The sequence below is a fragment of the Myotis myotis genome, unplaced genomic scaffold (assembly GCF_014108235.1).
Source record: "Myotis myotis isolate mMyoMyo1 unplaced genomic scaffold, mMyoMyo1.p scaffold_m19_p_12, whole genome shotgun sequence".
Lineage (NCBI taxonomy): Eukaryota > Metazoa > Chordata > Mammalia > Chiroptera > Vespertilionidae > Myotis > Myotis myotis.
In genome coordinates, this window is record NW_023416316.1 from 71,866,844 (window position 1) to 71,880,509 (window position 13,666).

The 13,666-nt window shown below is 42.2% G+C and overlaps 1 protein-coding gene across 5 annotated transcripts in view; it reads left to right on the top strand.

Moving 5' to 3' along the window:
• Positions 1–12,426, top strand: part of ZNF169 (zinc finger protein 169) — a 44,740-nt gene extending 32,314 nt beyond the window's left edge. For 2 of the 5 annotated variants that reach the window (XM_036331393.1, XM_036331394.1), the window contains exon 6: positions 9,311–12,426. In XM_036331393.1, the coding sequence (XP_036187286.1) occupies positions 9,311–10,839 (1,529 nt within the window). In that variant the 3' untranslated portion in view covers positions 10,840–12,426. Of the gene's footprint in view, positions 1–5,213; positions 5,667–9,310 lie in introns of those variants that run through there. The other 3 variants (XM_036331395.1, XM_036331396.1, XM_036331397.1) reach the window with 3 other exon arrangements.
• Positions 12,427–13,666: the final 1,240 nt, after the last annotated feature.

The window sequence follows — 13,666 nt, forward strand, 5'->3', positions numbered from 1 at the left end:
TATATGTAGTTTTATAAGAAATGTCTAGGCGCACACACACACACTATGAAATATATTATAGGAATTGGTTTTCATTATTATGGAGTCATAGGAAGACCTAAGAGAGTTGATGGTGTGGTTTCAGTCCAAAGGCCAGCAGGCGTGACACCCAGGAAGATGTGTTTCAGTTTGAGTGCAAAAGCAGGAAAAAACAAAGCATCCTCCCCCCACTGTGTGCCAGCGTGAAGACAGGCTAGAGCAGTGGTCGGCAAACTCATTAGTCAACAGAGCCAAATATCAACAGTACAACGATTGAAATTTCTTTTGAGAGCCAAATTTTTTAAACTTAATCTATATAGGTAGGTACATTGTTATTAACTTAATTAGGGTACTCCTAAGCTGGCCTTTGCTAAAATAATAATAAAGCCACCAACACAAAATAATTACAATTCTTAAATTGATGACAAAAATACCTGTAGGATTTGCAGCTGGTTGGAAAAATACAGGTAATTTTATGCTTCGAGTAGGTACTTTTGTCACCCGCGCAATTTGCGGACGCGACTAGCACTAACCACTGCACATGAGACTGCCGACCGACTGGCTCACTCAACTTGTGCATGAATTGCACGCGACTCCCCCGCGCTGCGTATCCCACGGCCTGCCTGCGCCGCGTCTCCGTCGTCCCCCGTCGCCCGACCGACCTACACCCACTACTTCTTCTAACACCACTTCTTCAAAATAGACTTGCCCAGGCTGAAAACCGGCTTCTGCGCATGCGCCACGAAGTTTCAATTGCAGTGTTCATGCGCGCCTGCACGTGGTATTTTGTGGAAGAGCCACACTCAAGGGGCCAAACAGCCACATGTGGCTCACGAGCCACGGTTTGCCAACCCCTGGGCTAGAGGAATTCCCTTTTATTTGGAAGAGGGTCAACCTTTTGTTGTATTCAGGCCTCAACTGATTGGATGAGGCTACTCATAAGGGAGGGCAATCGGCTATATATATGTTCAAGTCATCCAAAAACACCCTCTCAGAAACACCCAGGATAATGTTTGACTAAACATTGGTGGCCAGCTAAGTTGATACATAAAATTAATTATATGTTAGCATTGCTTTTATATTGTCTTAAAATCATGGACATGGCATATTATGAAAATTTTCCAATTTCTAAGGACTAATTCTGATTAACATTGAAAACATCCACCTTTTACATTTGTGAACCAAGTCTTAAAATTCTTTAAATTGTTTAAAAGCAGTGACAGCACAAGCATTCCTCTTGTGAGCCAGTGTCTAAGGCTATTCACTTAACTCACAGCGTTCTTTTATACTACATCCAGCAGCTGCAGAAGGAAACATTTCCTTAATGAGCTACTAGGCATTGGTTTTTCTCTTTGTATTGGAAAGTTTTGAGTTCATGTACAATTATTGATGTACTTTTATTGATCTCAATAATCAATCAGCCCAAGAGCAGCTGTAGATTTTTCAAGAGTTTATGAGTTGATTTTCTTCTACATCATGGAATTTTTTTGATTCACTGAAAATCATTATTTTGCTAAATTTTATTTTTATTTATGCTTTATTCAGGAACTTCTGGATTTTTCATCAACTTCAGGTAGACAGAACCATAGTTTAAAACCATGTTAAAGTTTAGGGTTATCCAAAGTGGACATTGGAATTCCAAATCACTTTTAGTGAAAATGTGCCATATTACTAGCTAAGCACAAAAATTACGATGAGTATTCTTATTAGACAAATGGTTAGAATTGGTTCCCGTAAGGGCAACATTAACAATATTTAACTCAGTCACCATATTTAATACAGAAGACTCTCAACACAAGAAACATTCAAACCTGTAGAGAATTTTCTTAATGGATTGAGAAAATGCACTTTTTCTATTAGAATGCTAGAAAAGGCACTACATAAATCTATTACTGAAAAATATCAGCAGTCCAAGGAATGGCTGATAAAATATGTGGATTTGGAACACAGGGTGTCTTGGAATAACTATCTTATGTATAGCACTGAGATCCGGTACCAATCTCCATCCTTTCCATTTGGTTTCTTTACTGGAAGGATAGGAGAATTACAGGGGCTTGTACATGGAATTATAAGTCCCCTTTTTAACTAATCCTATCTGATAAAGCCCTAATATGCAAATCGACTGAACGGCAGAATGACCGGTTGCTATGATGCGCACTGACCACCAGGGGGCAGATGCTCAACGCAGGAGCTGCCCCCTGGTGGTCAGTGTGCTCCCACAGGGGGAGCGCCGCTCAGCCAGAAGCAGGGCTCACGACTGGCGAGTGCAGCAGCGGTGGTGGGAGTATTAAGTACCCCTCGAATGTCATGCAGTGGGCCTCTAGTCTTGTATAATGGGCTTAATTCCAGCTAGTGCATCAGGTCTTAAAGGATATTGGCGAATATTAGGTAGACGCAAAGTATTATCAATAGTTATTTTAACAGGAGTGGCTGAATTGATCTTGACAATATCTGTACTGGAAAGGATCCAAAGTTGCATTGGAACATACTGCAACAAACGTTCAGTTTTAAGATTACTTTCCTCTTGTGGAAGTTCCTTTAATAATTTCCCCAATTGTTTCAGTATCTGATTGATCTAGTCCTGAATACTAGTACATTTCACCTTTCTCGGAAAAGGATATGTGGGCATCATAGGTTTTAAGAAAATCTTTTTCTATCCACTGAATTGGTACTGATTTGACCAGTAAAAATATATGTTGCCCCATAACATTCCCTGATTGAAAGGAGACAGGTCCTGATTTTAAAAGGCATTGGTTGTTTATATACCCCTACCATGTGCACAGAAGCTTTGAGGGAGAGGGAAACTTAGCTGGGTACGGTTAAGAATAGATAATGTAGCCCCAGTATCTCCAAGGGCCTTAGTAACTTGCCCTTTCATGATAATTTCAGTTTCTCCTAAAGTATTAGTAAATAGTGGAAATACCCTCTCATAGTCCTTAGAGCAGCCGTATGTTTTATTGCTTCTGTTCTTTTATTCTTTGTAAATCCCATTTCACTTTTCTACAATCCTCCTTATGGTGACCTGGCTTTTTATAGTAAAAAGACTCTTCTGCCCTTGTCTTAGAAACCTCTGAGTAGATCTGACTTGATTGCTTAATTGTTGGAGCTTTAAGTTCATAAAGTTGGCAGTTTTATATTTTTCTTTCTTTTGAATGGTTTGATAGTTGACCAGTCAGAATAGCCAGTTCTGATGGTTGTCTGCCAGGTCATGTTTTTTGTTCAAAGTTACAAGCTCTTTATCTAGTCCTTCCAAAAATGCCAAATTTAATAAGAGATTATTTTGATGATTCTTAAAACTGTGTGGAGACAGAACTGAGAATTGTTTGAAAGTTTTTCAAAATGTTCAAAGAAATCAAGCACCAATTCATCAGGCTTTCTTTTATATTGCTGGATCTTGGTCCACTCCATTTTTCAGGCAAGAATCTCAGGTATGGCTTGGTAAAGCTGGTGAGCTAATTACCTGCATTTTTTCCTGGTCTGTCTCTCTCCGTTTTTAAAAAAAATCCTCTACAGGAATATGCCAGCAAACCTGATTCAACCATCCTATTGCCTTGTTCTCAGAAACCAGTAAGTGTATTAATTGGAATAGGTCAGAATAGCCATAATCATATGTTCTAACAGTTAAATCAAATGCCTTTACAAACTTGTTGGGGTCCTGAAGAGGGTCAGAGAAATCTTTGGTTAGATTTCTTAATTTTGTGCTAGTCCAAGGAATATATACAATCACTGGTTTCCCTCTACCTGAGACAAGCTGCTAAAGTTCCTGAATTATCTTTCTCTGAATTTTTATTATCATTTTTCCTTAGGTCAGTAGGGAGTGGTAGTAGAGGGGAGAGAGAAGGAGAAGGGAGAAGCGGGGTGGAGGGCAAGTCTGTACAAGGAAGCTCAGAGAATAAAGGGTATAGTGGAGGAGCTGTAGAAAGGGAGGAATGGGGTCTTGGCATTTACTGGCTTTGGAAGCCTTCTTTAGTTCAGAGACAGTCCCTTAAACTTTTCTCATTAACTTCCTGTAGGGAAGATATTTTAGCGGAGCCTTTCCTAAAAGTTTCTAATTTCCAATCAAGATAAGCTTCCCATCCGTTCAATTTTACAGCCGGCTTTTTGTAATTGAGCATGCAGAAAAATCAGTTTGGAGGTCTCAAAAATCCCCTACTTTGGCCGTTTCAAGCTGATACCATTTTTAGTTAAATTTCCCTATTTCTGTAGATACTTGCAAATTGAGATTCCATATGAATTATACATGTACTCTGAGCGAGTATTAATGGGGGGCTGAGATTCTTGGGATTCATGGACCTTAGAGGCACAACTTCCCATTTTAATTTTATTCTTTCTTTGGATATCTGCAGTCTGAATGAATTTTCTAGGAAGGTTATGTAGTGGGTCTAAGTGTGCTGCTTATAGCTTGAGCTCCTCTAGGCCAAGCATGTCAAACTCAAAGGCTAACATGGGCCAAATAACCAAGGCTTAAGTTTACGTGGGCCACAAAAAAACAAAAGCTTCAATTTTCATAGAAACGTAGGTTTATTTCAATAGAGACATGCTGAATACAAGGGGCTGAAATAAATGAGTAATCATTAACATAAAATAGAACATTTTAATAAAAATTAATATTTTTCTTGAACATTAACTTAGTAGACACTGAATAACCTCACAAATTAATAAGTATAATACAAATAAACCTATTTTTCTTGTTCTCTGAAAGTGAAATATTTCCTGTTGCGCACACCAAACAAGTCAGTACAAGACAAATGACGTGGCAATCGGCTGCTAAAATATTCACTGTTAGTATTAGTGGAGAGAAATGGTGTGCCTGCAAGTAAGGCGCGTAAGGGAAATGAATGCAACACGATTATAGTAATCAGTCATTAGCAAACATTGTAGTTTGTTAATAATTATGTATAACAGGATATTGTAAATATTAAGTTACGAATTTTTTATTAAAACGTTTCTTACATATTATATTGGCTGGGCTGCAAAAATATTCGCTGTGGGCTGCGTGTTTGACATGCTTGCTCTAGGCTCTCACTCCTTGAGTTGCATTCAACCCTCTTACGTGCCTCAGTTTGTCTCCCCAGTTGTTTAATACAGCCGTGAGGACTCAGAGCACTAGGTAAACCACCTTTATATGTGCATCCCTGTAGAAGACAATTGTTTAATTACAGTTGAGTTGGAATTTTCCTATTGGGCTTCTGCAGGTTGTGAGGAATGCCCTCTGACACCTCCACGAAGATTTTTAGTCTCCTAAGAACACCCAAGGTTCTGGCTGGAGGGAGGGCATGTCCTCATCGTCACAGCCCGAGTGCAGGGTCTCATCAGCAAAAGTCTTTGCTCAGACTGCAATGGAATAATGCCAACTGAAAAGCCAAAATCAAAGCCAGCCACCCTTCTCAACTCCTATCTTTTAGCGCCACCTTAAGGATTTTCTAAGAACAGTTCAAATAAAGTCTGTCCCTCTACCACAAGCAAGAAGGTCCTGGATCAGAGAGACAACTCATCCAAGTTCACCCAATGTGGCTGGGAGCCAGCGGGCGCAATGGGCCCCTTGCTGGATCCTATCACCGGGTCCGGATCCATTGGGGGTCCTGGGTGAGCTTCATTGGAATCCTGCCAACTACTCTAAATAAATGTCAATGTAAGAAACATCCAAACCTATAAAGATTTTTGTGAGTTTATTTGTGCCAAACTGATGGCAATTGCCAGGAAGCAAAGTCTTTTCAGATTGAGAAAATGCTCCAGAAAATGGCAGTTTTGCACCTTATTTTACACATTACAATCAAAAGAAGAGGCATAAGTGGGTTATATGAAATCCATCCATGATAGATTAGGGAGGTGGGAGAAAGCAAAAAAGGGGGGAACCTCTGGGGTTGGATAAAAAGTAAAATAATAGACAATACTTCTTCATATAGGTGGGGGCAGGATAGTTAACAGTCAGCAATTTTAACTCAATAACAATGAGGGGATTTTTTATTTCCGCAGAGTAGCGCCTGTGCTTTGAGGGGTCCAGAAAAAGGAAATTACTTTCACATTCCAAAGATATGTTATCGTAGATGCAAAAAAACAACAGGCTTAATGAAGGTGAAAATTGACCTTTGTCAGGAAAGATTTCTAGCCTAGGACATGACTACTCATCATGAACTGCTTTTAGTTAAAAAGTTTTAATTTTGGACCATCCTTTGTGAGTTTGAAAGGCCACCATGCAGGCCTCCCCTGAGCTTGTCAGATTTAGTATGTGGCACCTTTTCATGTACAAGACACACAAATGTGCTTCCTTTCCCAGTGAAAGGCCCTGCTATAATGACGTGCTGTGTACCACTGGCTTTAGGGTTTATGTCATCGAGTGTACAAGTGTTGGGGTCTAACCCCAACAGGTCCAGGGGTCCCCAAAGGTGTGGACGGAGTCGGCGAAGAATGAAGGACACGGAGACAGCGTTCAGTTGATCAGCAGCTTAGCCAGGATCTCTAGCCAAGTTCTGGTCAGGATCTCCAGCCAGCTTCTGTGTCCATGTTCTCTTGCTAGGTTCTCCAGGTTCTCCAGCTAGGTTCTGTAGCCATGTTCCCTTGCTAGATTCTCCAGCCCGGTTCTGTCCAAGTTCTCCAGCCAGGTTCAGTCACCAGGTTCTAGTCAGTCTCTCTTGCCATGTTCTATCCAGGTTCTGTAGCCAGGTTCTGTCTTTAGGATCTTCAGCCAGGTTCTCTCGCTAGATTCTGTCTATAGGTTCTGTTGCCAGTTTCTGTCCAGGATCTTTTGCCATGTTCTCTCTCTAGGTTCTGTGTCTAGGTTCTGTGTAGGTTCTGTTGTCTTGTTACATCTGTATTTATACCAGTTGATTCCAATCCTATCAATCTCTATTCCAAAGGTTAGGGTGTTTCTTATCTCCATTCCAGGGAGTAAAGATTATGTAGCTTAAGTGTGATTGTTCGTAGTTAAAGTGATTAACTACCGGCCTGGCAGTTAAGGGGTTTTATTCCCTGCCTAACTTCAGGGAAAAATCCCCACCTGGGGAAACAACCTTTCTCAGAGGTGACCTTGGTTAAAACACATAGCGCTAAGGGGAGCAAACATATTAAGAACAGTATGCCATATATGCCAGGTCCCTTGAAACAGCAAGGATGGACCGGCTCCCGGCAAATTCCTCCTTTTTTATTTTTTAAAAGCAGGCATTAAAAAGAAAAAAACCAAATGCTCTCTTGTATCCATTTTAAGAGTAGGATTGGCGCTTTCCGCTATTACCTGAGTCCTGATCTATCATCCCAGGGAGAGCTTGCCAATCCTGCACTTTCCCGGGGTGGAAAGGCTGCAGTGGGGTTAAGGATAAGGTTCCTTGGCCCTACCTCCTCCCATGCCTTTACATTTACCTTTCCTTCCTCAGAAAAGCATGGACATACTTCTTGTATAAAACGTTCTGTCTGACTGGAAGTAACCTTAATTCCTCTGCTAGCAAGCGTATGTGTTAAAAGATCAATACAGAGTCTTATTTCTTTAGACTCAGTATGGCACATCTTCTTAATCTAAAGATCAATACAGAGTCTTCTTTCTTTGGACTCAGCCAGGTCCCTTGAAACAGCAAGGATGGACCGGCTCCTGGCATATAAGCAAGACAAGAAGAAGGCAGTGGCTGCTTTTCTCTTCCCATCAATTCAGAGACAAGTAGACAGTTGTGCAGTACTGAAAGCTCAGCTGTCAGAATTCTAGAATTACAACAGAGTATTTATTGGAAACTGCTGCTCAGAGATATATACACCTTCCACAGGTTGTGAAATGTGGACAGCCTAGATTAACAAAATAAACTGACAGTTCAGTGAGCTGCACTAGAGCACATTTGACCAATCATGGTGGGACCTCTTGATGGCCAGACATAGATGCAAGACTGAAAGGATGTTCACTGTCACATCTGGATGCCCAGTGGAGTCAGCACTTGTGATTCTCAAGGCCATTTCACAGGAGATTCTAGATCTAGCTACATATACATACGTATATACACACATGTGCGTGCATACACGCACATAACTAAATTTACTAAGAACTTGCTGAAAAGCAAATCTAGGGAGCTTGAAGTATTAGGAAGGGGTTTCACAGTAGCTATACTTGTTAGTATTGAAAGTTGGCATTTTAGACAAGATCGAATGAATCAATAATGTAAATCAGGGTTCAGGAAAGATTTTCCTCTAGCCTAAAGGGCCAGATAGTAAATAATTCAGCCTTTCCAACCTTTGCCTTCTTTGATGCAACTACTAAACTTTGCCGTTGTTGTGAAAGCTGCCATAGACACTACATGGAGAGTGTGGCTTTGGACCTTTATTTACAAAACATTTGGTGGACTGTAGTTTGCAACCCATGTTGTAGAAAGTTTATAAAACACATCTTATTTTGAAGAAAGACTCTGCTAGGTCTGAAAAAGCCTGGGATACTGAGTATAGTGTCATGGGTTGTTTTTTCATCAGCTTCAGGTGGATAGAACCAGTGTAATAAAACAAGGCCTACAAATTAATGTCTCCCAGTAAAGAGCTATTGCAGGGGGTATTGTTCTTTCACAACAATTTGCACAACACTAAGAAAAGCAGGTTGGCACTGATTGGGGTCACCAGGTGCCAGGATCCTTTAAGGGGTTGTAGACTGTTTCATTGTTGAGTCCCCACTTTCTGGCATAAAACCCAGCAAATACCCTCTAGAAAACACTTGGTGAGGATGGTGGCAACACCTCCTGGTCATTGCCTGCAGGGACCCCCTGTACTGCCTCCCCGATGGGGCCTCCGGGTGGAAAGATTCCTTGTAATCACCCCATTCCTTTCCTGTAGGAAAAAATCACTAAAGAAATTTGTAGTAAGTCATATACTTTCAGTAAAAGCATATACAGGCTATGCCAAAAGTAGGTTTACAGTATTTCATATGGAAAACAATACAAAAATAATATGAGAATAAACTCTGTGCTTCACCTACTCACAACTGTAAACCTGCTTTTGCTCCAACCTGTATTTGTGATAATGTTTATATCAGTGATAATGCCTGTGGGTTGAGAGGTAATTGTACTGTGGGAAATGTATGAAGCTAATGGCAGCACTTCATAGGGCCGAAGCTGTCTCTCAGGCTTTCTTGAAACTATTTGCCAGGCTGATCATTTAGAGCTGGCTCGTCTTGTGAGTTTTTGTGTTGTATTGGTACACACACGAAGGTGTCACAGCGGGAGGCGGGTAGCTCTCTAAAAGAAGTCTTTCTGTGAACTGAGGAATGACTGCTGGGTAAGTTTCACTGTCCACAAGGTACCGTGGTGATTATGACAGACTTTCTCTCCAGCAGAACCAAGGACAGAATTCCAGCCCAGTCTCTCCTGCCCAGCGGCCTTTTCTAGTCCGCAGTTCCTCAGACAATATGTGCTGTGTGGCCACCCCCCTGAGATTTCCCCAAACTCTTCTGTAGGAAGTCACTTCCCGCTGGAGGCTCCAAGATGCTTGAGAGCAAAAGCAGAAGATGGAAAGAGCGAAGGCACCATGGTCAGGAGGCTGCTGCTAAGTGGGACTTCAAGCATATTCTTTGGCCCATTTCAAGGTCAGCCAGTACACAAGGTGGAAGGAACAGACCAGAAGATGAATCCTGAGGGGGCTGACATGTTGACAGGGGCAGACTGCTCAGAATCTGGAGCAGTCACGTGTGAAAAATATACACGAGGACGCAGCACAAACTCAAGCCTGGCTCGCCTCCAGAAGCATCATGTATGCCCTGAATGTGGCAGAGGTTTCTGCCAGAGGTCAGACCTCCTCAAACACCAGAGGATGCACACAGGGGAGAAGCCTTACAGTTGTGGGGAGTGTGGACGAAGCTTTGGCCGGAAGTCCTCCCTCACCATACACCAGAGGAAACACTCAGGGGAGAAACCGTACACGTGCAGGGAATGTGGGCGACACTTCAGGTATACGTCCTCGCTCACTAACCACAAGAGGATACACTCCGGAGAGAGACCCTTTGTCTGTCAGGAGTGTGGGCGAGGCTTTCGTCAGAAGATTGCCCTCGTCCTACACCAGAGGACACACTTGGAGGAGAAGCCCTTCGTATGTCCTGAGTGTGGGAGAGGCTTTTGCCAGAAGGCATCGCTCCTCCAACACCAGAGCTCACATTCTGGTGAGAGGCCCTTCTTGTGCCCAGAGTGTGGGCGTGGTTTCAGGCAGCAGTCCCTGCTCCTCATTCACCAGGTCACACACTCAGGGGAGAAGCCTTATGTCTGTGCTGACTGTGGGCACGGCTTTCGCCAGAATGCCACCCTCATCAGACACCAGAGGACACACACAGGGGAAAAGCCTTACCTGTGCTCCGAGTGCGGGCGCGGCTTTCGGCAGAAGGTTGCCCTCATAGGACACCAGAGGACTCACACCGGAGAGAAGCCTTATGTGTGCCCTGACTGTGGGCGGGGCTTTGGACAGAAGGTCACTCTCATCAGACACCAGAGGACACACACAGGGGAAAAGCCTTACATGTGCTCCAAGTGTGGCCGCACATTTGGCTTCAGGTCACTTCTCACTAGACACCAGAGGACACACTTAGGGGAGGATTCTGATGGGTATGGAGTGTGTGAGCAAAGACTTAGCCAGAAATCTGACCTCATCTCTGACCAAAGGACACACTCAGGAGAGAAGCCATGTGTGTGTGGGCAGTGTGGGCGGGGCTTTGGCTTCAAGTCAGCCCTCATCAGACACCAGCGGACCCACTCAGGAGAGAAGCCATATGTGTGCAGGGAGTGTGGGCGGGGCTTCAGCCAGAAGTCTCACCTCCACAGACATAAGAGAACCAAGTCTGGCCATCACTCCCTTCCACAAGAGCTGTTTTCCTGACCTTTCTTTCCCTTTTGCCCTCAGTGTGCAGGCGGTAGAAGTCACTAGGAAATGTTTCCCTTTTCTCCATTGCAGTGGAGAAAAAGTACTGCATTCTTTCAGTGATAAGAGAGTTGGTTTATGTTTCCCTTCCTGCACTAGGAAGGTGTGCTAATTTGCCAGGGTTGCCATAATAATAATAATACTACAGACTTGGTGCCTTGAAGAACAGAAACTTATTTTCTGTTCTTCAGTATTTGAGATTAGAAGTCCAAGATCAACATGTAAGCAGTTTGGTTCTACTGAAGCCTCTCTCTGCTTGCAAATGTGACTGCATTCTTTTGTGTTCTCGTGTGGCCTTTTTTCCATGTGTGTGCTTTCCTGGGGTCTCTCTCTCTAATAGGGATCCAGCCATATTGGGTTAAGGACCTCTTAACATTTACCTTTTAAAGACCATGTCATCAAAAAAGTCACATAGTAGACTATCACTTCAACATATGAATTTGGCAGAATAATTCAGACCTCTAGTCTCGCCACCCCCCCCCCCATTCACATTTTTCCCACATACAAAATTCATTCACCCATTTTAAGAACTTGAAAAGTCTTAATGCTTTCCAACATCAATGGTATGTTCAGAATCTCACCTAAATTCACACGTGGGTGAGACTAGAGATGGGTTTCATCCTTGGGCAGAATTCCTCTTTAGCTGTGAACATGTAAACCAGACAAATTATCTGGTCCCAAAATACACTGGTGGGACAAGCTTAGAATTTACATTCCCATTCCAAAAGTGGAGAGAAGAAAGGATTGATGGTCCCAAGCAAGTCTAAAACCTAGTAAGTTAGGTTCTATTATGTTTAAGGCTCAAGGACTATCTTTGGTTGGGTCCTCGGCTCTCTGGTCCCACTTGGGTGGCATTGGCGGTGCCAGGCCTACTGAAACCATAGAAGAGACATACTGGCCCCCAGACTTTTACTCTCTGGGCCCACTGTGGGAGTAGCAGACCTGCTCATCTCTGTTTCACCTTCGGGGTCATTCTCCTTCTTGATGGGTAACACATGTTTGCAGTTGGGTAGATCTGTTCTCCTACCTATAGAATGCCTTCAGTTTGTCCCATGTGTATCACGGTTAATCCAATCTGCCAGAGTTTCTGCTGAGATAGTTGACTGGTTCCAAACTTATATCTTTATGAAACAGTTGTCCAGCCACACTGGTGCTCTTTCCAGGACGTCTTATTTTCTGTAATATGGATAGGCTGAGAGTTTCCCAAATCTTCAAGTTCTGGTTCCTTGTTGTTTAACAGTTCCTTCAGTTTATCCATCTACTCTTATAATAAGCAGCAAGAAGAAACCAGACTGTACTTTCAACACCTTGTTCGGTAATCTCTGCTAAACTTATACCCTCTGGATGCCCAAAATTTATGAGGCCAGATACAAACTCCTACCATCAAAACATGTTCTGACCTTTCTTCCATTACCAGGAGTTGTGAAGATGGCAGAAACCATTAGGAAACATTCTGCTCTGCGGAAATGGAATGGAGGAAAAACAATGTTGCCTTTTTCCAGTGTTCATGAGAAAGTTTGCTTATGGTTTACTTTTCTAAGCAGCAGTCCTTCTATATATTGTATTTCCTTTTATTTTAATAAAATGTTTCTATACAAAGCTGCACACCTGGAATGTGTACCTCATTTTATCAAGAACCTCAAAATATTCAACTTCTTGGGAGACATGGAGAGTCACTGTATTTCTTCTGGGCTCTGGTCCTATAAAGGGGAGAGCAATATTATAATGGCCTTCATCCACACCCCTTCCTAAGTCCTCCAACAGACATGAGTTTCCCGAGCCACAGACTCTGCCTCCCCCAATAACAGATTGAAGGGTATCTATTAATACTCATCCTTGCAGCTCGAGGCCCCATTCCGTTAGCTGTAACTATATGCCGGTGATCGAACCCAAGGACTGAGGGCTTTCAGCCATAACTCTCCCCAGTTTGGGGGTCTACAGCCTAACAAATGCCCAGCCCAGATGCTTTCCTGACTTAAAATCCAGAGATACTACAAGATTGTTGATAAAGTTGAATACAAGAGCAGTGTTTTGCATTGCAAAAATTACTGTAAGTAGTGTCAAAAAACAAATGACTGGAAGAGAAATATATAACATAAATCAACAGTATTTTGCAGATAAAGGGTTAATATCCCCCCATTATAGGAACTTTAAAAAATCAAGCAGAAAAGACCAGAAGTTTGAGAAAATTGGGCAAGAAACATGCTCAGTTTACCAAAAGAGGTATAAACAAATGAAAATATGTTCAACTTCAATCATGCAGAATGGTAAAGCGTTTTAGAGGGAGGGCAATTTGGCAGTATGTAAACTGTATACATGTAACTGTTGACACAGCAAGCATACTTCCAAGGTCTCTCCTGAAGGGTCAGTTGCAGTTTTATGAATATACACATGCACATGGTTATTTTCATATAGTTTCAGAATATTGAATATTGCTTGAATGTTTAAGCATAGTCAATTATATAAACTGGAGCATACACTCAATGGGTAAAATGCAACCTCAATGAGGAAAGATGATCCACTGGCACCAGCAGTGAGAGAGTATGACATTGGGATCATCTGACAGGGATGCTAAAGCAGATATCATTACAATGCTATAAGCAACTACAAGTTCTCTTGAAGCAAATGAAAAAGTACAAGATATTATCGAAAAGTAGAAGTTATACCAAAAATTCAAGTGGAAATTATAGGACAAACATATACCTCATGATTCCACTTATGTGTGGTATATAAAATAGTGAAATGTCTAGAAGTAGAAAACAGAATGTTCTTTGACAGAGTTTGA